The 23,592-nt window shown below is 41.9% G+C and overlaps 1 protein-coding gene across 3 annotated transcripts in view; it reads right to left on the minus strand.

Annotated features, from left to right (window-relative positions):
• The window catches only part of C4H12orf50 (chromosome 4 C12orf50 homolog), a 49,058-nt gene that overhangs the window by 10,997 nt on the left and 14,469 nt on the right, over positions 1–23,592 (minus strand). For all 3 annotated transcript variants that reach the window (XM_019480892.2, XM_006275043.3, XM_014610900.3), the window contains exons 4-10: positions 18,483–18,641; positions 16,715–16,792; positions 16,509–16,622; positions 12,459–12,569; positions 11,190–11,297; positions 5,598–5,705; positions 5,176–5,379 (exon numbers count right to left, since the gene is read on the minus strand). In XM_019480892.2, coding sequence (XP_019336437.1) covers positions 5,176–5,379; positions 5,598–5,705; positions 11,190–11,297; positions 12,459–12,569; positions 16,509–16,622; positions 16,715–16,792; positions 18,483–18,641 — 882 coding nt within the window. The remainder of the gene's footprint in view (positions 1–5,175; positions 5,380–5,597; positions 5,706–11,189; positions 11,298–12,458; positions 12,570–16,508; positions 16,623–16,714; positions 16,793–18,482; positions 18,642–23,592) is intronic.

Here is a 23,592-nt window from a genome sequence, read left to right on the forward strand (position 1 = left end):
GAAAGCCTCATCCTGTACACCCTATCTGTAGTAGACACCCACCATGACATCACCCTTGTTGGTGTCCCCTGTGAACCTAACCCAGAGACTTTCAACAGGCCTATTTCCAGTTTCATACTGAAACTCTGAGAAATCATATGGTTCTTTTACATAAAGCACAATTCTTCCTCCTATTCTCTCCTGCCTGTCTTTCCTGAACAGGTTATATCCATCCATGACAGTGCTCCAGTCATGCGAGCTATCCCAACAAGTCTCTGTTATTCCAACCATGTCAGAGAGAGGAGGGCTCTGAGGGTATAACACCATTACATTTACTTCCTCATAACAGAGTATCTATCACACTGGCTAACCATCTAGCATACAGATGCAATTGTAACAAATATTGCTATTAATATCTTTTCTTTTAATTAACAAAATGCTTTGATGAATACCAAAAGGATTCCTATACTCTCTACTGCATTAACATATTCTACCCCTCCACATTAATGATCCCTAAAATTCATTACACTCAGTGAATTTTTAGTCTGATTTTGAATTGATAGAAACTCAGAAATTACTGATCTGAAAGTGATTAAAATACATGGGATTTATTCTGACAAAGTTATTAAAATTTGAGGAAAATGCAATGTTTTTCATAGAAAAACAACCTGGGTTGGATTCATCTTTGTGTGTACAATAAATAACTTGACCTTAACTGTGATGTTGCAATTACTCCAAGCAAATAGTAGCCTATCAGCTATATTTGATATTTTAGTAAGCACAAACATTAAAAAAATAATTTTCAAATGCTGTGTAACTTACAAATGCTTGATGAAACCTTAATAATGCTCGTTTAATGTAGCTTTTGTGTGTGTGATATGTACAAGTTTAAGAAGAGGATGTTCTCAACATTTGTAATAGTCTGAGAACTTTCTATCCTGGAATTTCACATATAAGGGTATCATCTTGAGTATGAGAAAAACTAACAGTCTCTTGAAAAGCTCTTCCTGGCTCAAGAGGTGCATGGGCCAACCAGAGGTGACACTCTGCTAGACTTGGTCCTGGTCAAAGAAGGCAACCTGGTTACCAACTTAAATATAGAGGGAAGTCTGGGCGACAGCGACCATAAAACCATCATGTTCACTGCCCAACTTAAGGCACGCGAATCTGATAGAAGGATTGAAGTCTTGGAGTTCAAAAATGCAAATTTCAAAAAGCTTAGGTCATTAGTAAGGGAAGTGCTGTGGACCAGGGACCGAAGGCAGAAGGTATACACAAAGAGTATACCTTAAGGGCATGATCCTTGAAGCATAAAGGAAGTCCATTCCCATGAGGAGAAAAGGTAACAGAAGGGCTGGGAAGCCCTCTTGGCTTCCTCTTAAGAAAGAGGCTTATAAACAATGGAATCTTGGGGCAGGCCCCAAGAAGGAGTATTCCACGACAGCCCGCATTTGCAGGGAACAGATAAGAAAGGCTAAAGTGGCGACCAAACTTAGATTAGCAATGGGAATTAAGAACAACAAGAAGTCCTTCTTTAGGTACTAGGGAACAGGATTAAAAAAAAATAGGAGTGTGGGGCCATTGCTCAGCAACTCAGGAGAGCTGGTTACTGGCACCCAGGAGAAAGCTGAACTCCTGACTGACTACTTTGCTTTGGTCTTTTACCAGACCCAGGGGAAAACAATGCCAGGTACAGTACAGGATGAGCACAGTAGGAATAATCACCCTCCTAATATTGCCATAGAATTGGTTTATGACCAATTTAAAAAATTATATATATACACAAGTGAGTGGGATTGGATGATGTTCATCTGAGAGTGCTTGAAGGAGCTGGCCAAAGCCATTGTGGAACCCCTGGCAAAACTCTTCCACAACTTGTGGCACTCTGGAGAAGTCCCTGAGGACTGGAAGAGGGCCAGTGTTGTGCCCATCCACAAGAAGGGCAGGAAGGAGGACCCAGGTAACTATAGGCCAATCAGCCTAACTTCCATCCTAGGGAAAATCCTAGAAAAGTTCATCAAGGAGTCTATCTGTGATAAGCTTGCAGAAGGTGAGATTCTGCATGACAGTCAGCATGGTTTTGTCACGGGCAGGTCTTGCCTTACCAATCTCATCTCCTTTCATGACCAGGTAACTCACCACCTGGACACGAGAGAACAGGTTGACATTGTGGGATACTAGATCAAAGGCCTTTTGGAAGTTTAGGTATACAATGTCCTTGTGAGAAAATTGGAGGATTGTGGGCTTAACTCCGAGACAGTCAAGTGGGTGAGAAACTGGCTGCAGGATAGGAGCTAGAGAGTCATAGCAAATGAATCTGTGTCATCTTGGCAAGAAGTGGGCAGGAGTGTCCCACATGGGTCAGTGCTTGGTCCAGTACTTTTCAACATCTTTATTAATGATTTGGATGTGAAGGGAAAGAGCTCACTGACCAAGTTCGCGGATGATGCCAAGTTATGGGAAAGCGTGGTCACGCTTGAAGATAGGCTACAGATATAAGCAGACTTAGACAGGCTAGCAAGTTGGGTGGATCGGCATCTGATGAAGTTCAATGTTGAGAAATGTAAAGTGCTCCACATTGGGATGAGCAACTCCCAACATACCTACAGGCTTGGCAGCACTGAATTGACTAGCACCACGAATGAAAGGGACCTGGGGATAATAATAGACCATGGTATGAATATGAGCAGGCAGTACAATGCTGTAGCCAGTAGGGTAAATAAGACTCTGTCATGCATTAATAGATGCATCTCCAGCAAAACCAAGGAGGTGATTCTTCTGCTCTACTCGGCACTGGTGAGACCGCAGCTGGAGTACTGCGTCCAGTTCTGGGCACCACACTTCAACAAGGACATGGACAAGCTTGAGAAAGTCCAAACAAGAGTCACTTGTATGATCAGTCTTAAAAGGCAAGCCATATGAGGAAAGGCTGAGGGATCTGGGACTCTTCAGCCTGAAGAAAAGAAGGTTGAGAGGGAACCCAGTAGCAGCTTACCACTACACTAGAGGAGTACATCAAGGGCTTAGTGAGCAACTGTTCACCAGGGCACCTGAGGGGAAAACTAGCCACAATATGGCCACAAACTCCTGGAAAAGCAATTCAGGTTCAACATTAGGAAAAACTTCTTTACAGTCAGGGTGTCCAGACTGTGGAATAAGCTCCCTCCAGGGGTGGTACAATCACCTATCCTGGAAATCTTCAAAAGGAGACTAGACAGTCACCTTGCTGGGGTCAGCTGACCCCCAGTTATCTTTCCTGCTTGGTGCAGGGGGGCTGGACCTGATGATCTTCCAAGGTCCCTTCTGGCCTTAAAATCTATGAATCTATGAAAAGAAAAAGGAAAAAAAAAAGAAATTGCCAGAATTTGTGATGGCTCTGTCATGTTTTCTGATGGAGTGGTATGGCTATGACATTTTTTGGGACAGCAGTGAGAAATGAAAGCTTGTCCAAAAAAACACTGCTAATTCCCAGAAATACCTTTGGAAACAGAAATCACAAAGGGCAGGAAAAGCCAAGCTGCTGGATTGCCAGTGATAGTTAAAGTTTTGTTAGTTTAATAAGACAGGTCAGAAGTTAAAAATAAAGAAAAGGCCATAGTGCAAACTTTAAGCTATACTTGGAAAACAGGCTGCCAGAATGAAAGAGACAGGACCTCAGAATCTGACCTGAAGGTTTCTTCTCAAATTCCTGACATGTACTAGGTATTGCCAGGAAGGCAGTGGGTTTCTTCAAAGATGGAACAAGTGCAGAAAGAAAATGTCACTGGTCCCATTCTAAAAGAACTGCAGGCAGAATACTAATTCTGTCTTCAGACTGGCTGAAATAGAAAGTGACAAATAACCAACCTTAAAACTGTACATCACAAAATGCCACAATAGATTTTAAAAAGATATAAAAAGCTTCAGTAATGTCCAAATCCCAGTTTGTATAATAGAAAGTAATATCATAAGAAGGATGTTTGTTTGGTCTCCTGTTGAGGGGAAAAAAGAGACTGAATGTCTGTTAGGGGGAAAGCAAGCTTTTCACTACCGAGTTGTTCAATTAGATCATCTTTGGAATTAATATGCAGCACACAGACTAAAGTAAAAAATGGAACACTGGATTATAAAATGTCTCAAAATGCTTTAAAAATTAATTACATTATAAAAGAATTTATTTAATTACACTAAACCGAAGGCATAGCCTTTTGTGCTCTCTCTCTCTTTATTGAATTCTTAAATTACCTTTTCACATATATAAAGGCAAGAAGAAATAAGACAAAAAAGAAAACCTGGAATAACTAAAGAAGAAAACAAGCACACTGAGACAACATAATACCTGAACCAATTGACTGAACAGTTTTGAATGCTTTGTAGATAATGGATTTAATTAAGAAACTAATGAAGATCAGATGGCATAAAAGCAGTGCTTAGATCATAGCCTGACTGTGCAGGATGAAATACTATGAACATGTATATAGCTAAGAATTCAAATAACTTTCTCAGTAAATTATAATATAGTGCACCTTGGAGTAGTTTCATTTTAAATCTGTTTGCATGCCACATGAGGGATATAAGATGATAAAATACTCAATGCTGTCTTTAAGAAACTTCAAGATTTCTCTACAAATTATAGAGATCTCAAAAGACAGATTTAAAACTCATATGAGTAACTCAAACCAGAAAGGTGCAAAAGAGTGGGACAATAAGCTGTTCCCAGCCTATAATGCAACAAGTTTTAAGAAAACTTTCAGTGCTAAATTATCATCAATCTGTTCTTGGATTTACAAGAAATTCCTCCTGTCCTGTTTCACTCCTGTTCAAGACCTGGTCAAAATCGTTGCTAGGGACTGCAGTTATTGCTAGTGCTCCAGTGGACAGTAGTTTCTAATATGGTAGGGATGGGGAGGGGGCCATGGGCCAGTCCCTTCTCCTCAGGTAGAACAAGTGACTAGACATGGGAACTAATTTATCTGGACCTTTTGTATATAATGGACTTGCTACTCAAGCAAATTGTGGCTGCCTTTACTTTTCAGCTTCCCCAGAACTTAATGACATTTTCTCATTTTTATTTCTGGATTTTGCAATAATTTGTTTAAGATTATCTGACATGAGTCAAATTTTGCTTAGATATATTGATGCAGGGAAGTTACAGGAGCATAATTGGGCCCAATGGTATACAGGATGACAAGGATTCTTGTATAATTAAGAGCCCACCTGTGGATATATTCAGTTTGGATTCTTTACTGAAGCTGACATTGCTGTTGGTCACATTTGTTGATCTTCCAGATTCTGGCGAATAGAAAGAAGTGCTTCTCCCAGAAGCTTTTAGAGAAGGAATATAAGAAGCATTCTCAAAATTCTGCCTTTGATAACTTCTTTGGCAATTTGCTTCACTTTTTGAGTGAGAACCATGCGTTGCTGGAAGTAAAAAAATACATTACATCAAACTTTCAAGATACTTCCTAATATCTGACATATCAGTATAAAGGATACATAGCATACAAACACACACCTTTTAACTGATAGGAGGTTGTGTTTGATCTCAACAGAGAATCAGAAGTGGAAACTGACATTTTAAAAACTCACTTTTTAATTGGTTATTTAAAACTAATTAGTCAAGTATTTCCTTAAAATACCTTTCCCCAAATATGTACTAGATGAGTTTTTTGATTCCTCAGAAATCCATTTCTTTTTCTTCACTCCTTTAAAGTGATGTTTCTTTACAGGTTCAGTGTAGTTCATTCCTAAAGGAATATAGTGATATGGATTCATTTTTTGAAAATATACAATATGACAAAATCCCTTTATTTTCCTGGTTCCTCTCTGATGTAATCATTAGCAGGGATGTTTTACTAATCTGCAAAAGCCATTTCTCTCAGTTTAAGTATTGATAGTCAGAGGTTCCTTTGTGGTCGTCAAAAACCTTTTCTTCTCTGCTTCACTTCCCGGTATCAGAAGTTGACATGACAGCCTGGGAAGTCAGGATATTATACCCTGCTTACTACTTCTCTCCCATCCCCTTATTTTGTTAGTGTTTCATGACTGGATTCTTCTGCTTTATTGGAACCACCATCACTAATATTCTAACTGCTGCTTTCCTCAAAGAGAAGCATGTATAAGAAATCTCTTCCACTCTCTTTGTGTACTTGTATAGCAATTGCATGCATTGTGGTCTTTGTGCTTTGTGCTCATTTCCTATATTTTAACTGGATCTTAACTATATGTCAAGCAGTTGTGGTCCATCAGTGAAAGGACCCCTTTTATTCATTGAATCACCACAAGGTGATTTGAAAAAAGAATTACTAGAATTACTTTCCCACATTTCATATAAAGCTCTTTTTGGACAAAAAGCTTTCTTTTACATAGTAAAAAGCTAATTCTGAAAACAGTCATGATAAGTAGAAATATGAGCAAGTTTTGCCTCGTTAAGAACAAATCACGATATTTCAAAAAAAATGTGAAGTTTATTAAAGGAAAAGCTCATGAAATCTTGCGAGTGGACTTCAAATTTAATTTATAAAATACAGTATTATTAAAGTAATAGATGTTTTTTGTCCAAATCATAGTTCACCAAATAAAAGGCAGAAAATCTGAGTTAATAGTACATTGAGGTGTCATAGATTTTATGGCCTACAAATATCCACTGTAATTCACGCATATATTCTACAACAATAGTTTTTAACCTGTGGTCCATGGACCCCTGGGGGTCGGCAAACTACGTCTAAGGGGTCCACAAAATATGACTATGATCAATCAAAAGTATGTGATTATCCACACTTACAATTCAAAGGGGTTCACACCTCCATCTGAAATTTCTAAAGGGATCTGCACCTCCATTCAAAATTTTTAGGAGTCCACAAATTTAAAAAGATTGAAAAGGCTCTACAACTATGAACTAGGCCTCTTATGCAGCATGCATGTGCAAATCACAGTCCTTTTCAAAAGTTAGTATATTACACCCAAGGTAGAAGTCCATGTAAATTGATCCAAAGCACAGAAAAGCAACTATGGGAGCTGACAGAAGTGACATTTGTCATATGATTAGTTCCCTGAAACTGCTCTACAGCTGTGCCCTGACAGAAGTGCACAGCTGCAGAGCACTTTGAAAGTGCCTGATTACACAACAAATTAACCCTCATCTAATGAGGGTTCAGATGAAGGATCTCCATAGCAAAGTGCCATTATTAATTTCTGGCAGTCCCTGTGCGTGATCATCAGGGCTTCCCATCCCCTGTGCTGTCTGCAAGATGGGAGTGGGGAGAAGGGAGGTGGGGGAGCTCCAGGCTGGGGTTTGCTCAGCCTGAGCTGGAGGGGTGACAGGTGGATTGGAGCCCCTCCACCACACAGCCTCCCCAAGCCTCTCCCCCTCCAACTCAGGCTGGGCAAAACCCAGCCTGGAGCTCCCTGCCCCCTTCCTTCTCCCCACTCCCAACCTGCAGACAGCACGAGAGCTGGGAGTGAGGCTGGGCTGGGGAGAGGAGAGGCTGTAGGCAGGCAGCCTCTCTCCGCTGGAGTGGCTCCAAAGTGAAGCTTGATCCCTCCAATCAAACAGCAAATGTCTGTTTGGGTTGGGGGGTGGGGGTGGTGGGGGCGGATCTAACTCCTGGTGCTTTCTGTGAAGTACCATGAGTTAGAGCAGGGAGCTGCACATCTGTCAGCACCCTATGTTACTGAGTGTAAAAAACACATTAAGGGCCTTGGCATAAATTCTAGGCCTGTGCGAAGCTTCAGGTGTTGATATGATTTGGAGGAGATTCAGCCTAATTCAGTAGCCAAAACTCTGAATCCGAAGTGAATCAGGAGACCAATTAAAATGTCTGAATCAATTCAAAGCTCTCCGAATCGGTTTGGAAAAGATTCGGAGAGCTTCAACGATTCAGGGAGTCCCCACTCACTGTAGCAGGGATCTGGACCTGGACTCCATGCTGGTAAGTAGGGAGTGGGGGAGGGGTAACTGGAGGATGGGGGAAGGGACCATGTGTGGGACCCCTACCAGGCCCCATCCCCTACTTATTCTGCCAGCCCTGCTGAGCACCCCCTGACCCCTGCCCACTGTCCCATCATGGCCCCGCCATGGCTGCCTTGCCTGGCCCCAGCTCCTGGCTCTTTAAAAAAGCCCCCACTCACCAGTGATCCCTGCTGCCCCCCACTGCCCCACACTGCACAGGAGGCTCTGCCACAAGTCCCCTGCCCCCTGCCCACTGTCCCAGCTCCCCCCATGCCTGATCTGCCCGGCCCTAGCTCCTAGCCCTTTAAAAAGCCCTGACTCACCAGATGCTGCAACAGCCTTGGAACTTCTGGAGGCTTGTTGCAGAGCTACCCACACAGTATGGGGCAGTGGGGGGCAGCAGGGATGCCTCCCCCCACCTGGCAGGAGCTGGTGAGCCAGGGCTTTTTTATTTTACTTTTTTCTTTTTTTTTTTTTTAAGGGCCCGGAGCTGGGGCCAGGCAGAGCAGCCATTGGAGGGGCTGGGAGTGCAGGCGGGGGTCAGGGGGCTCATGACAAAGCCCCTCACACAGTATGGGGCAACAGGGGGCAGTGGGAATCACCCTCCTACCTGGCAGCAGCCGATGAGTGGGGGCTTTTTTTTTTTCTTCAAGTGCCAGGAGCTGGGAGAGCAGGCAGGGCAGCCATTGAGAGCAGGTGGGGGATGAGGCCAATTCAGAGATTTGGCCGATTCGGCTGTGGCTGAATTGACTCAGGACAGTCACCTGAATCACCGAATCAAATCACAGTCCCCTAAATCGGACGAATCTGAAATGAATACTAGCTGCTTCACACAGCCCTAATAAATACCTCCATTTTGTATATAACCTCCATTATATAAAATTTATAACAAGCTTTGGGTAACCTTGTAGAGAGACAGGCTTCCAAGGCTAGATTCCATGTTTTTCCTGATGTATACAAGAAAGCACTGGCTAGGTGCTTGAAAATAGTCACATAAACAAAGCAACGGAAACCCATTACATTTAGGAACAACATTCATTGCCAAGACTTGAAACCTAACTGATAAGATTTGAGGCCATCCTAGTTAAACAGTTGTTAAGTATTTATCATAAATGCTTCACTTAGCTGAGGAGGGAGTCTTCAGGATCAACCTCTTCATTATCGTATATCCTATCAGGTTGTTGATAGATGTCATTAATAATACACATGATAGGTGTCATACACATTGTATGTGTATATGTGTGTATGTGTGTGTGTGTGTTTGTGTGACTATATATATATATATATATATATGACAAGCCTGTGTGAAGCAGCTAGTATTCACTTCAGATTCAGCTGATTTGAGCGGAAAGTGATTCAATTTGGCGATTCGATTCATTGTCCCAAGTCGATTCAGCTGCCGCTGAATCGGCCGAACCTCTGAATCATACAGGCCGCATCCCCCGCCCACTCTCAATGGCTGCCCTGTCCGGCTCCAGCTCCCAGATCTTTAAAAAAAGCTCCGTACTCACCAGCTGCTGCCAGGCCAGCAGGGGGGTGGGGTGGGGGGGGGGAGGGAAGGCAGCAATCCTTGCTGCCTCTGCTGCCCCGCTCTGCATGGGTGACTCTGTCATGAACTCCCAACCCGTGCCCGCTCTCCCCACTCGCAATGGCTGCCCTGCCTGGCCCAGCTCCCGACTCTTTAAAAAAAAAAAAAAAATGCCCCCACTCATTGGCTCCTGCCAGGTGGGAGGGCAATCCCCACTGCCCCTACTGCCCTGAGATGCATGGAACGCTCTGCCACAAGCCCCCAGAAGCCCCAATGGCTGCTGCAGCAGCCAGTGAGTGCAATGCCTTTTTTTTTTTAAAGAAGCAGGACTCGGGCCCAGGCGGGGGAGCCATGGAGGGGCTAGGAGAGCAGGCGGGGGTTGCAGGGTGCTCAGAGGGGCTGGGGGAGCAGGCAGGGGATGGGTCCTGGCGGGGGTCCCCTCCCCACTCCTTCAGCCCCCACCCCCTTCTTACCAGCACGGACCCCAGGTCCAGCTCCCTGCAGTGGCAAGCAGGGACTTCCCAAATCTCTGAAGCTCTCGAAATCTTTTCTGAATCAATTCAGAGAGCTTTGAAACAATTTGGCCCCTTTTATTGGTCTCCTGATTCAATTCAGATTCGGAGATTTGGCTGCTGAATCAAACTGAATTTCCTCTGAATCGAATCAGCACCTGAAGCTTTGCACAGCCCTAATATATGATTGCACTGAAATCTTTGCACTGAAAGGCACACACTTTGCACTGAAAGGCAGCTGGCAAGACCTTTAACACTATATTACCTGCTCTCCTACAAGAAAAAATGACTCTGTCTCCTCTTACCTCTAGCTGACCTGCATATGCACTACTTTTTCTTCTTGTCCATTCAGGTCATGCTGGGAAGAATTCTAAAGTTCCACTACATATGTTTATGTGGAACATTTTATTACTTTTTGACATATCTATAGTTTATAATCAGAATTTATCCTTTATTTTTCCCTTCAAAAGATCCAAATGATAAGCACGTAATGACTAATCAACAATGACTATGTAAATAAAACCTGCCAATATTTTTCAGCTGAGAAAAATATTGCATTAAAACATGCAACAACTCAAACATGTTTTGGTATTCTGTAGTGCAAACTGAGGCCCCTGTAGACTTCAAGTATACTTGATAATGTCTTTGATAATTTTGCTGATTTAGGGCATCCACCATTAGGGGCCTGATTCTGTGGGATGCCACACATACTTAATTCTGATTAACTTGCACTGGAGTTGAGAGTGCTCAACATTTCATTTCAGGATTGGACAAATTGGGCCTGATCTTATTCCACATACCAGTATTAGGTACGTAAGCATACATTCATAACCTGCAGTTATCTTAGCCTTAAGACTAAATCATAGAAAGCAGTAAGGAGGTGGACCCAACCACTTTTGCATTAACTTTTTTTTTCAGGGACTGAAGAAGGGTGGACTATGAACACAACCATTGGATCCCATCCAATAAGTAAAACAGAATCTGGGCCTTAGTTTTGAAGAAGATTATGATAATAATCTTGCTCACACTGAAGTCAATGAGAGAACTGGGCCATCATAAAAATATTACTATCTATATTCATGAGGATGAAAGAAGCCAAGATGTTAATTGAATTTCATCAAGTTACTGCATGTCTGTAGTAGTCAGAAGATACAGGTCTTGCCTTATACGTCCAGCCTAATTACCAAGTGAGCAAAAACATTTTCCAAAATTACAAGAAATATAAATAATTATTCAATACCTTTTATATCTGAAGGTTTTGATATAATTAACTGTTTCCCCCCATTTAATGCTTCATTTTTCTTCCCTCCACCAACTCTGTTCCTTTGTGGCACATAACAATCACCCCCTACAGAAAATGATGAAGCATCACAAAATTAGGAATAAAGGAAATAAATGTCATGTCCTTATTAAGATAAAATAGTTTAATATAGTTTTAGTGTGAAGAATGCAAACTATTGACTTCATACTTTTTGTCATACACTTTTTACTAGTTTTAGTTAAATAACTATATATTAAAATTCTAAAAATTAAAAGCAAACAGAAAACTCATATGTAATATATAAAGTGGAAATTTAAGATACTTTTAACTCATTTCTCAGTCTGACTGGGTTTTCATAATTAATTCTCCTTCTACACAAATACTTCTAAATAACAGCTTACAAAACATAAACACAGATACATTTATCACACGTTATATGTACAGGGATCAAAGAAAGAGATAAGCATATTTATAAAATTCTATGTAATTCTTATTTTTGCTACTACCAAGCATTCAAAAAGAAAAGGAGATTGCCAATTCTAGGCAAATATAAATTTCTTAGTGGGTTTAATGCTATTGGTATTCATAATACATTATCTTATTTACCATATGATTATTAATAATAACAAAATATATTTCAAAGCATCTACCAGTATTTCCATTTTCAAGTCTACAGGGCATGAGAATACTTCATCCTTAATTACTTACCTTGGGCTCCATGGATGCAGACCCCTATGACTGCAGAAGATATCACTGAAGAAATCAGTACAGATAAAACAGCTTTTAAGATTTGGACCTATGTGACTGCCAAAAATAAGAAGTGTGTTCACCTTAACTAATGATATTCTCTCAAATATAACTATTTCTGAAAGCATCCTGCACCAGTCTGTTATCTCTTTGTCAAGCCTTTCTGAATGAACTATATAATGTTTCTTTATAGCCAGGGTAAAACACAGAAATAATCTTTTTTTCTGGATTAAATAAATAACCAACTCCGTTTCATCACTAAATTAAAAATATTTTGTTCACCCTGTAGCTAAAATAGGTAGAATCCAAATATGAAATACTAATTTTTTTTTATAAAAAGCACTGAAAAAAAATACCTTACAGAAAATAAATACAGTGGAAATAAATTTCACTGGAGAATACTTGCAAGGCTTAAGTGCTATTGATATTCATAATACCTTTGATTAATTTTATCTACCATAGGATATTCAATAATGACAACACATACTTTAAAGTAATTACCTCCATTTTCAAAGGAGCCAAGGTCCGTCCTGGTGTTTCCATTTAATGATACTATTATTTCTCCTTGTCTTTTTATATTATGAAACTTTGCTGGAACTGAAACACCATCACCTGGGAAAGCAATAGAGGAAAAGTATTAGCCAACTTATGCTGAATCATTTCATTTGTGACACGTAAATAGATATGGGATAGTAAATGAAGTTATGAATAACACTGTACAATTCAGGCTTACACTGATTTTTTGGAAAGTGACACATAAATTAGCATTTTCTTATACAGACTAATGGGGAATTATCAGTAAAACATATATGGATACCAAAAAGACATAACAGAACTAAACCACAGAGTACAAAGCTGAGGCAATACATTTAAATTTTGCTAATTCAGAAAATACAATTTACTGTATTAAAACTTGTGAATTGTCAAGCGGGTATTACACACAGGGTGCATCTACATGTCTCCCTACAGTGACACTGTTATTGCACTGGGCTTTAGTACTTCCTTTTGGAAGTAGTAAAACAGCACAGTGACTGCCCATACTGCGCCATGCGCATGGTGCACAGGTAGTTTTAGCCACTATTTCACCATAGTGGCACACTAAAAGAAGGGAGTGCACCACTACAGCGAAGTAGTTGCTGGTCATGTGTAGACTCATGTGATCACTATGTCATACAACGACGTAGCACATCGTTATGGTGACACAGGGTGACATGTAGACGTGCCCATAAACTTGCCTTAAGATCAGAAGGAAACATATTATGGAACATGTTAGCCATGTTCTGTCCCTTATTGGTGAAAGAATACTTGATTAGATCATACTAAGAGCAAACAATGTTTACTGCACACATATCAAACATATTTATTTGTATTGCCAATACAAATTAACATTTCACTTAAAGGAATTTAATTACGCAGGTGATAGGGGGCATGTCTACATTTACAATTAATACTGCACAGTAAGCATTCCTGAGGAGCCAATCTACATGTGCTCCCTGTTTGGAGCAAATCTGCTCTCAACAGAACAGCCCAGGACAGGGCTGCTCCAACTCTGCTCTGGTTCCCTGCAGCAGCCAAGAGGAGATCCAGCTTCATGCTGAGTGTTAGCCCAGGGGACAGCAGAGAGTCTGATGCTGGTCCTCATATGCACAGGGCCAGGAGAGCTCTGCCATCTTCAGCAGCAGCTGTCTCCTGGCCCTTTGCACATCAGGAGGGGTCCTGATGTACAGGGAGCCAGGAGACAGCTGCATCTGCAGAGCTCTCCTGGCCACCTGCACATGGGGACAAGTCCCATACATAGCAGGGCTTCCGTGCACAACCAGCAGCTGGCCCAGAGCTGTCCCACTTCTGGGGCAGCTCCGAGCCAGCTCTGGGCTGCACCAGGATTTCTCTGAGCAGCCCAGAGATGGCTGAGAACTGTCCCTTCTGGGGCAGTTCCTACTCAGCTCCAGACTGCACAAGGATTCCCCCTTAGTGTTGGGGCTGACCGGACACAAATTTGTTCCCAGTCAGTGTCTACATGTGCACAGTAACTAACTGTATTTACAGGTAGTAGCTAACTGTGCAGAGACTAATTTACTGTATAGTAAATGTGAGCGCATGTAGACAGAGACACTTTCCCATGCAGCAGATCAATGTACTGTGCAGTAAAGCATCTCATGTAGACACACTCAGGGTCTCTCTACTCAGCACTGGTTAGGCCTTATCTGGAGTATCGTGTGTAGTTTTGGAATCCACATTTTAAAAAGGATGAGGAGAGGATCCAGAGGTGGTCAGTAAAGATGAGAAAGAGCTTGGATAACAGTCTTCAAATACGTGAAGGGCTGCTATAAAGGAGAGAGAGAACACCTTTTCCCTCTTGCAGCAGAGATGGACCAATGGCTTGAAGTTTCAGTAAAGTAGGTTTAGATTGGATATCAAGAAAAAACTTCTTCACTGTCAGAACAGTGAGTCAGTGGAACTAATGCCTAGAGAAGTTGTGGATTCTCCATCACTAAAGGTGTTTATGAAGAGGTTGAACAGCCATTAGTTGGGGATGATACAGGCTTAGCTATGCCTAGTTTCTATTGTGGGTACTCTCTATGTTTCTGGGCTTTGCTAGTTGTTGCATGGGGTTTGGGGAATTCTTCCCCCTTTTCCCCCATCTCTACTACATGCATCAGGGTTTTTTTTAAGCCTTCCTCACAGGCATTGAGTGTTGGCTGCAGCCAAGGCTGGGACTTTGACAGGGGTATGCCAATGCTGCTGCTGGGACTAGAAGCCAGAGGTTCCTGGCTGGAGGGTCTTGATCCTCTGCTCAGGGCCAAACCAATTGCCATATTTGGGGTCAGGAAAGATTGTGTGGGTTTTTGCCTTCGTCTGTAGCAGTGGATGTGACCCTCTACCTGGGATCTCTTGACCATAAATTAACAACCTTTTACAAAAGAAGGACATCCCCCTGCTTTACCTGTGGTAGGTTAGGGTGTTACGTCTTGTGTCAGGGTTGACAGTAGTTTTACTCAATTACATTATGGATTTGCATAGGATGGTTTGGATAGGAATGATCCTGCAACAGGGAGGGGATTGGACTAGATGATCTATGGAGGTCCCTTCCAGCTCTACTTCTTTATGATACTAATTAAAGAACTACTACTTGTAGTAAATCTGCCAGTTTAGGTAGATATGGTCCAAATTTAGATCTAGAGAATGCTCCAGTCTTCTCTAAAATCTGGGGTTCATGTTCCACAGAAACATTGCTGTTCACTGTATTACATCTATTTTGCTAGCTAAGGTATATAGCCCAGCGGTACTGTCATGTTATTTGAACATGATGTCATTCTCTTCCTCACATTTATCTCTGTGTAAATGTCCTCTAATCCTCTCCTATGTGTTCCTTTTTTCATTGTTATTAGTCATCTGACTGATTTTTACTGTAATTAAAGTACCTAAAGTATATCTTTTCATTTTATATCTTATATCATATGAAGAACATAAACTTATCAAGGACTTTAACTCTTGTGAAACGTTATCACAAATGGACTATAGGGAAGAACAGCTGCTTTGCACTGCAAGTAGGTAGTAACTTCATATGAACGATGTTTATTAATTTAATCCTCTCTCAGATAGATTAAAAACACAAACTGGTTCAAAAATGGCAGAACCCAGTCTAAGATTTGTCCCACCACCACCACCACAAGGCAAATGTGTGTTATGTTCGCTATCGATCTAAACTACACTGCTGACAGAAAACCTCATAACTTAGATTAATTCTACCTCAGGCTTTTTGAATGTCTGTACTTAGCCTTGGGGACAAACCAGGCCATGAATCTCAACACAGTGTATGTAGGTATATTAGTCTCAGTTCTACTTAGCTGGTGTGACTTTAATCCACAATACTGTAGTCCAGTGGTGCTCAATCTTTTGGCCCAGTGAACCAGATGAGTGGTGTGGGGCAACTCTGCCAGTTGGATCTGACTCCATACACCAGAACTGGGCCCCACTCTGCTTCGGCCAGTGCCATGCACCAGGACTGGGTCTCAGGCTGCTTTCAACTGGCCCTGCGTTCCTTGATCGGGTACTGCACAACCTTGGCCCAGCCTCACATACTAGGACAGACCCCATGCCACTCCGGACAGCCACATTGGCCCTGAACCTGCATGTCCCATCCAGCATGCAGGACCATGCTATCCAGTGTAGACTCACCATGGGTCCAGAAATCCAGCAGCAAAAGAGAGGCAATTAATGCTGCCATTGCTACTCTGCCACAAAATTTTTAGACCTAGAGGGAGCCCTGCTGGCCAGATTACATGGCCCCAGATGTATTGGATATGACCTCCAGGCTGGGGGTTGAGCACCACTACTACAGTCAGTGGAGAAGGTCCATTCTACACCAACAATTTATGTGCAGTCAAATGCCATTACATTCTCAAATGGTAATGAGAGTATTTCTATTAGTTTCATTATGGATAATAATGCTTTTGGAAATGTTCAAAAACTAAATGTCAGACAACCTAGTAGCAAGAAAAGTAAAATCTTTATTCTTGATGTTAAAATCATCACAAGTCAAGTACTTGCCTTCCTGTAAATCTCTGCCAGTTTCCATAGGCTTCAAGAGCTCAATCTGCAGTGCTGAAGACATAATTTTTACTGAGTAGTTTTCCTGAGGAGTCTGGATTCTGTAATACTCTCCTAATCATGTATACCCCAGAAGAAAGAAAAAAAAATCTTTACTATGCTGATTAAATAAATAATTTTAGAAGACTTAATAATAAGATACTTACCAGATTTATAACATATTTCCCTTATTGCTCTTTCTTCCTCAATGTCTGCAGGAGTCTTTGTCAATAAATTAGAGATACCTGTAGAAAACATTTTTAATAGTTAAGGTCTTCCTCAGCATTATTTCAATGTTATAAACAATTTCATTACAGAGAAGTGGTCACTTTATTCCTTTCTGTTATAGGTTCATCCCAACCCTCTGATTTTTGGATTTCAGACAGAAAAGATACTGCTTAATGCTAGATACTGTCAGCAATACAGTCTTAATAATGATGCATGTCAAAAGGCTGATTGATGACTATTATGATGATAATGCCAGATTTTCACTTTTAATGATGGTTTAATTAAAATCACTTACAAGGCTTTCTTGAAGTCCTCAGTCTTCAAAGGAAATGTACTCACATATAAGGGAAAGGATCTTGTGTTGACAAGATTTTGAATAAATGGCTATTGAGTTGTTTGGCGATGCCCTACGTATACTCAATAAATCTATGATCATTTGTTTGCAAGAGTCCTGGCTAGTGGCCTTGGCTACAGAGGAAAAATTCTCAGGCTTAATTCACAGAATCATAAACAAGGGTTAGAAGGGACCTCAGGAGCTGATCAATCCAAACCCCTGCTCAAGGCAGGATCAATCCTAGCTAAGCCATATTTTAGATGAGCTCATTTTAAGCTGATTTAATTAAACCAGTTAAAAACCCTACACATACAATTTAAGAATGACTTTTTTGATGGCTGACCTGAAATAAGATGGTCTATGTAGGGATCTCAATTGACATAAATGAAATTGTTTAAAAACATTTAAAATTAAATTATCATTTGTAGATGCACTCTAAAGCTGCGTCCACCCGAGCGGGGGGGCGGGGTGGGGTGTGTGCAGCAGCACAAACAGTAGCGGCACAAATTGGTTCCACTACTTTGTGCTGCAGTGCACACCCCTGCTAACACAGTTTGCAGTGGGACACATTGCCCCACTGCTTCATGTGCTGCAGGAGGGGCTGGCTGGGGCACAGGGCATTGGGGAATCTTGGTAGCAAATTTTGCCCCAGTGCTGCAAATTAGCAGTGTGGAGCATGGTTTAACATGCAACATGCACAGTTTGAGGCATGACAAAAAGATTTGTGGCACCACAAACCACACATGCCTGCATGATTGGATCCAGCCTAAGTCTATGACTCTGCCCCAAGACTGGGCAGCTACATGCAGTCTGCATTGTCATTCAAACAGCCACTTCAAAAGGGAAAAAACACACTAACACACTAACACACTTCTATGGCTGGTGTAGCCCAGGCAGTTTGTACAGCTTCCATTGGAGAGAAAACATGGGAATGTTCTGACCTGCTACAGATATGTCCCTGCTAAATGGGTAATCTCCCAACATATCATTTAGCATCATAATACTTGATCAAACAAGCTGTCACTTATGAAAGCTCATGTCTTTCTGAACCATTTAGTCTCTAAGGGTGAATCTAGATGAGTGCTCCCATGCTTTTCTCTGGGGACAACTAGCAGCAGCATAGAGTTGTGCTACTGCTAGCTGTCCCTGGGGAATGCCCCTGCATGTGCACTCCGGTATGTGCCAAATTGACCTGGGTGGGGTAGGAGAAGCTGGAGCTAGCACCTGGGCTGCTCCCAGCAGTCTGACCTAGGGACCTCCTGAGGCTGCAGCAGTGGCAATCCAGGTACACGGAGCCTGGCTGGCAGCCAGAGTATGGCACTGGCTGGCCAGGCTTCAGTTTCAGTTTCAGATAAAATAAAAATTATATTTACAGTTTTCTTCTTGTTCCTCCTCCTCCTCCTCCTCAAGGCTGATGTTTATGATCAGTGGAGGGTGAATGGGTCTTAAAGTGCTTTCTTGACCTTTCAGGGGTTCTTGGCTAAGGGAAGGATGCAGAGTACTTTCCTGAAAATCTTGTCTGTGTGTGACATCTATAGGAAACAACATGATGTTCAGTTTGCTAATAAGGCAATGGAGAACCTGTTTCTCAATATTTGATTATACTTCTGAATCATAATCCTGTTACTTTGTTACAAAGAAGCAAATGGCCAAATAGCATCTTTTAGTGTCTTGAGCAGGGCACTGACAAAGTCAATTCTTCCCAGCAAAGAAACACATGAAGAAACTGACTCAGAGGACATGTCTACATGTGAGCATTTACAGCACAGTAACCAAAATTATGCACAGTATGGGCGTGCGTCTACACGTGCATGCCCATACTGTGCAGTAAATATGGTGACTTATGCCAACTTGAGTGTAAATTTGATACCTGCATCATGCAGGTATCAAATATATGCCCAATTAGTTACTGCACAGTAATGCATGTGTAGATGCCTTACTGTGCAGTAACACTGTGTGTGGACTGATTTGGTATTAACTTTAGTCCCAAGTCATTCCATGCACAGTGTTAATGTGCTTTACTGCCTGCATGTGTAAACACTGGCCTAATCCCACTTACTGCACAGTAATTTACTGCAAAGTAAATTTAAGCTGGTGTAAATGCACGTGTAGACACACCCGGAGAGGCACAATGCCTACATGTAATAGTTACAATGAACTGGCAACTATTTTAAGACAAAATGTAATTTTTATAACAGATAAATGCCGTTTTAATATGTGCAATATTATTATGGAGAACATAGATTTATTTTTTTTTCCAATTTGCATTTTCTACAAGTATTTTAGAAATTTATCAAAAATAGCAGCAAGTGAAACATTTTTATAAAACCCTCAAAGAGTTGAGCAATTCCTTCTACTATGTTTGTTAGCAATTCAGTAAATGCTGAAGATAAAGAATGACTGTTTTATTGTTCTCAGTCAAATATGATCCATAAAGCAGAAACATTTTGAAGTTTGTAATATGTAATGGCTTGTTCTCCCAGACAAAAAGAGTAACTGTACATGAAGAGAGCCTGTAAAGATTTACTCCACCAGTGAATAAGACTCAATTTAATTTATCCATATACGTCTAGCTGTGAGTCATGTTAATTCTTCAATATTTCTTCCAGTTGGCCTTGTATATATTTGCTACTTTTTCAAATGTTCTTTTGAAAACAGAGCTTTCTCTGTTAATATTGCCTTAGGTTACCTAGCATACTATGTTTGACCTGAATGTGTATCATGATGGCAGTTGCAAGACACAGGACCCAGAAAACCCAATTCTATGAAACAGATGGCTTTGATGAAATATGAATGCTCCTTTCATATGGATTTTCTCTGAAACAGCAAAGACTCCTATACCAGGCTGCATTATCTCTTATAGTTATGGTAGGAAATGGGAACCTTTTGCCAAAATCAAATGCCTAGTTTGAAAACTGACAGTTCAGTCATTATGGGAAATATGCCACAATATAGGACATTCCAATGTTATAGCAATGATGAGTGGTGCCATTATTAAGATAATGTTGTTAAAGAAATTAATGTACAAAAATCTAAACTACTTTTTAAAAGTCTGAATTTAGATGAGTCAAATATAAACTAAAGATTCACCACATGTACATTGTTTAAGGACCACATACAATTCAGTATTGACTTCAGCGTGAGTCCTATATTTTTAGGATCCATACAGATCCAGATGTTGACATCAGTCACAAAGATCTGCAGTACATTATTAAACCCTATTGAGTCAGTTCCCTCTTAGACTGTGTACATGCATTCAAATAATCTGAGAGAATTCTCCCAGGTTTGTCTTCCTGGTACAGAAACATACCTGGACCTCTGTGTACAGATATTCAAATACTGAGGCCCTGAAGAGCAGAAAGCCTGCAGTGCTGACACTGTGCAGCCAACCCTGTGCACACATCTCAGGCATGCTCTGCAGGCTTCCTTAGTCTGTAAAGTGACAGATTGCAGCTGTGCATAGGGCAGCCCAAATTGGCTGACCCAGTCTGCCTACAGTCAGCTTGTTTCCCTGTAGTACAATGTGGAGATTGTGAAGGGGGAGTGTTCTGCTCTCTGCTGGAGTAGCAGAGTCCAGAGAGTCTCCCTGGGGGCAGGGGAAATGGGGAGAAGCTGGAGGACTACGTTCTCCTCTGAGAGAAGTCATGGCATGTATAGACATTTGCTCTCCCAGGGAATGATTTAACTCTGGTTGTTCTCAGGTTATTTTTCTCCTGGAGTGGCCATTTTTAGCCTGAACTTCTATATACTTGTGTTTTCTCCTGGAAGAACAGTGACTCTCCCAGGAGAAACTGAATTAAGGCCTCTGTATGAGGCCTTAATTCCTTACCTTATAAATACAGTCACAGTTTTGGTTTAAAGAAACACAAGAAAACAAAAAGTTCTACCATTATTAATCTCTCTTTTTTATATATAATTTGAGACTGACTAATCTATATGGTTTTATTTTAAGCAGCTAAAACTCAGCAGCTAGACCAATACTTAAGCACCTTGTTTAACTAGAGTCCAGAGTGAGGGGGAGTTGGCTAGGGAGTTTGCTTGAAAACTCTCTCATTCCTTCACTGTAAGCTTGCTGAGAGGAATGAGGTTTGCAGGGGAAATGAACTCTTCAGGATCAAGGAACAGCTAACAGGTCAGCTACAGAGGAGTTTGCTAAGGAAGGTCTGCTTGGAAAGAGTGAGAGGCAGCAAATTTGAAGACCCAGGGAGATGGCTGGAGGATGTTGCAGTCCCAGAGCCACTGCCACTTCCAGCCCTTCCTCTGCTTGCACCTGTGAGTTGTCTGTCCAGGCAGAACCATATACCATTGAAGCTCCTACCCAGGTCCTGGTTTGGTGCTGTGCAGACTGAAGCTTTCAGGTTCCTTCCAGTGTCAGCCAGGTGGGGGAGTGCCTGAGATGTAAGTGGTGCCTTCTGGTGGTGTCCCTCAGTGAGAAGGCAAGAGAGCTAAAGGAGGAGGTAGCAAGGCTCTGAAACATCCTCCACCAAGAGGACTTCATCAATTCCATGCTAGAGAAAACCTCAAGGACTGTGGAGGAAGGACTGCCAGAGGTAGGGCTAGAAAAGGAAGACAGTATGGACTCCCTGGAAGCTGGAAGCTTGTGACCTCTGGCACCTAGAAGAAGTCATCATCCCCACCTGCAGTGGTTTGCCTGAAGAACAGATACAGAGCGCTAGCAACAGAGAAGGAGGAGTGCATTCCATTGGTGGAAGAGACCAGGCCAGAAAGGTGGGGAGGATTGGGACCACTGCCACAAAGAGGAAGTGTCAGGTGGTGGTGACTGGAGACTACCTTCTGTAGGGAATGAAAGGATCCATCTGCCAGCCTGACCTGGGAGGTCTGCTGCTTGCCTGGAACCCAGACCTGAAATGTCATGAAAGGTTTATCAAGATTTATCCAACTCTCTGATTACTACTCCATTCTGTTCATCCATGTGGGCACCAACAATACTGCCAGGGTTGACCCTGAGCAGATCAAGAGTGACTACAGGGCTCTGGGTGCAAGGGTGAAGGGAATGGGGCAGAGGTGGTGATCTGCTCGATCCTTCTTGTCAAGGAGAAAGGCCCAAGCAGGAGCAGATACATCCTGCAGATCACTACATGGTTGCATAGGTAGTGTTGCTAGCAGGGATTTGGCTTCTTTGATCATGGGATGTTGTTCCAAGGAGAAGGATTGCTAGGAAGAGACAGGATCCACCTGACAAAGAGAGCAAAGAACATCTTCACAGACAAGCTAGCTGAACTACTGAGGAGGACCTTCAATTAGGTGTGCCAGGGGATGGAGACCAAAGCCCTGAGGTTAGTGGGGAAACGAGTGACCCAGAGGAAGCACAAGGAGGAGGGAGCAATGGGGGAGGCCTTTTCACTCATCCTAAAAAAGTAGGACAATTGGCTAGTTACCTCAGGTGTCTGTACATGAATGCACAGAGTCTGAGAAACAAACAGGAAGAACTGAAAGTCCTAACTATGACATGATTGGACTAATAGAAACTTGGTCAAATTGCTCACATGACTGGAGTATTGTCATGAATGGATACAAAATGTTCAGGAAGGACAGGCAGGAGAGAAGAGGATGAGATGTTGCACTGGATGTAAAAATCTGAAATTTTTGTATAAATTTGTTGAAGATTTTGTATGATTGCTCAAAGCTCCAGTATGAAATGTATGAAGCTAGGTTATGAAGATAGGCTTGTTGAAAGTCTCTAGTTATGGTCAGGGGAGAAAGTAAGAAGGGTGATGTCATGGTGGATGTCTGCTATAGATCACCAGACCACAAGAATGAAGTAGAGGAGGCTTTCTTCAAACATCTAGCAGAAGTTTCCCAATCACGGGCCTTGGTTCTAATGAGGGACCTCAATCACTCTGACATATGCTGGGAGGGCAATACAACAGTGCACAGGCGATCCAGGAAGTGTTTGGACAGTGTTGGGGATAACTTCCTGGTGCAAGTGTTGAAGAGACCAACTAGGGGCAGTGCTCTCCTTGACTGTGCTCATAAACAGAGAAGAACTGGTGGGAGATGTAGAAGTGGATGGCAATTTGGGCAGCAGTGTCCATGAGATGATTGACAAAAGGATCTGACAAAAGGAAGAAAGGAGAGCAACAGAGTAAGGACTCTGAACTTCAGAAAAGCAGACTTGACTCCTTCAGGGAACTTATGGGCAGGATCCTCTGGAAGACCAGTCGGAGTGGGAAAGGAGTCCAGGAGAGCTGGTTGTATTTTAAAGAAACATTACTGAGAGAGCAGGAACAAGTCATCCCAATGTGCAGGAAGAATAGTAAATATAGCAGGTGACCAGCTCGGTTTAACAGGGAACTCTTCAGTGAGCTTAAACACAAAAAGGAAGCTTGTAAGTAGAAGCTTGGACAGATGACTAAGAAGGATTATAAAAATAGTGCTTGGGCATGCAGGGATGAAATCTGAAAGGCCAAAACATAATTGGACTTGCAGCTAGCAAGGAATGTGAAGGGTAACAAGAAGGGT

Source organism: Alligator mississippiensis, chromosome 4, assembly GCF_030867095.1.
Source record: "Alligator mississippiensis isolate rAllMis1 chromosome 4, rAllMis1, whole genome shotgun sequence".
In the NCBI taxonomy this organism is placed as follows: Eukaryota; Metazoa; Chordata; order Crocodylia; family Alligatoridae; genus Alligator; species Alligator mississippiensis.